This window comes from Anneissia japonica, unplaced genomic scaffold (assembly GCF_011630105.1).
Source record: "Anneissia japonica isolate Jap-2015-1 unplaced genomic scaffold, ASM1163010v1 scaffold304121_len942_cov336_single, whole genome shotgun sequence".
In the NCBI taxonomy this organism is placed as follows: Eukaryota; Metazoa; Echinodermata; class Crinoidea; order Comatulida; family Comatulidae; genus Anneissia; species Anneissia japonica.
Window position 1 is genome coordinate 1 of NW_022741518.1, and position 942 is coordinate 942.

A 942-nucleotide genomic window follows, 5' to 3' on the forward strand; every position below is an offset into this window, starting at 1 on the left:
GCTTTTTGATACGAAAATTCGGATTTAATGTGAATGGTTGACGTATAGAATAAAACCAAAATTAACTAACTGAATTATGTCTTAAGGTGGAAACTGCCACTCAAGACCAGTACCGAACTTTGTAGAAGAATGCGCTCTCTCGAAACAATTCTACTACAAAGTAGATTTACATGTATGTGTCAAAGTGTCCGTAGGATTCTGTATGAAAATCGATGAAGGATTTGGAACTGCAGAAGAATGTAATGAGCAGTGTAGTGACTATGGTATGTTCATAATAGTTTAATTTAATTCGTTTAATGGCAAATAGGTCTCACCAATATTACTGAAGTAATCTAGTAGATCAAAGGTAGTGTTACTACTACACTATTTACCACTACCACTAGAACGACACTAGATCTACTAAAATTTACTGCCGTAGGCTACCGTACTACTGCTACTTATTTTTGTCTCCCTTCAATTAAAGACCGTTTTTACGACCGGGGTTTCCATGGTCTTTAGCAGCTCCGGTCGCTAATTAGAATATTAAAGATAAAACACATTTCTTATTTTATTTTGGGAGATGGTCTTTAATTGGAGGGTCTTTAATTACAGGAAGACAATTTATACCTACAAGCCACAAGCAGATAAAAGTAATGTAAATATGAATGTTCAAGCGTTAACTATTGAATGTTCTCAATTTTTACAAATAGATACAACATGCACGCTGGATGTAGATAATGGCTTTGGACCGAGCAACCAAGATCGTTTCTACTACGATCAACATCAGGGAACATGCGTTGAATTTAGTTTTTATGGTGCCGGTGGGAATGAAAACAATTTTAAATCCAGGGATGAGTGTTTAAAAATATGTCCAGGTAAGTTAATAATGAGAGGTTTATTAATTTCCTTGCGTAATTTTTATATGGTTTTACTTTCAGGCAGAATGTTTGGGTAGATCTAGGA

At 35.0% G+C, this 942-nt stretch overlaps 1 protein-coding gene across 1 annotated transcript; it reads left to right on the forward strand.

Annotated features, from left to right (window-relative positions):
- Positions 1 to 86: 86 nt before the first annotated feature.
- On the forward strand, positions 87 to 854 carry LOC117118709 (boophilin-H2-like; the record flags this gene model as incomplete). The annotated part of the gene is made up of 2 exons (XM_033263371.1): positions 87 to 263; positions 690 to 854. Coding segments are annotated over 2 exons (342 nt in total), but the record flags the coding sequence as incomplete, so codon positions are not given.
- Between the last annotated feature and the right edge of the window lie 88 nt (positions 855 to 942).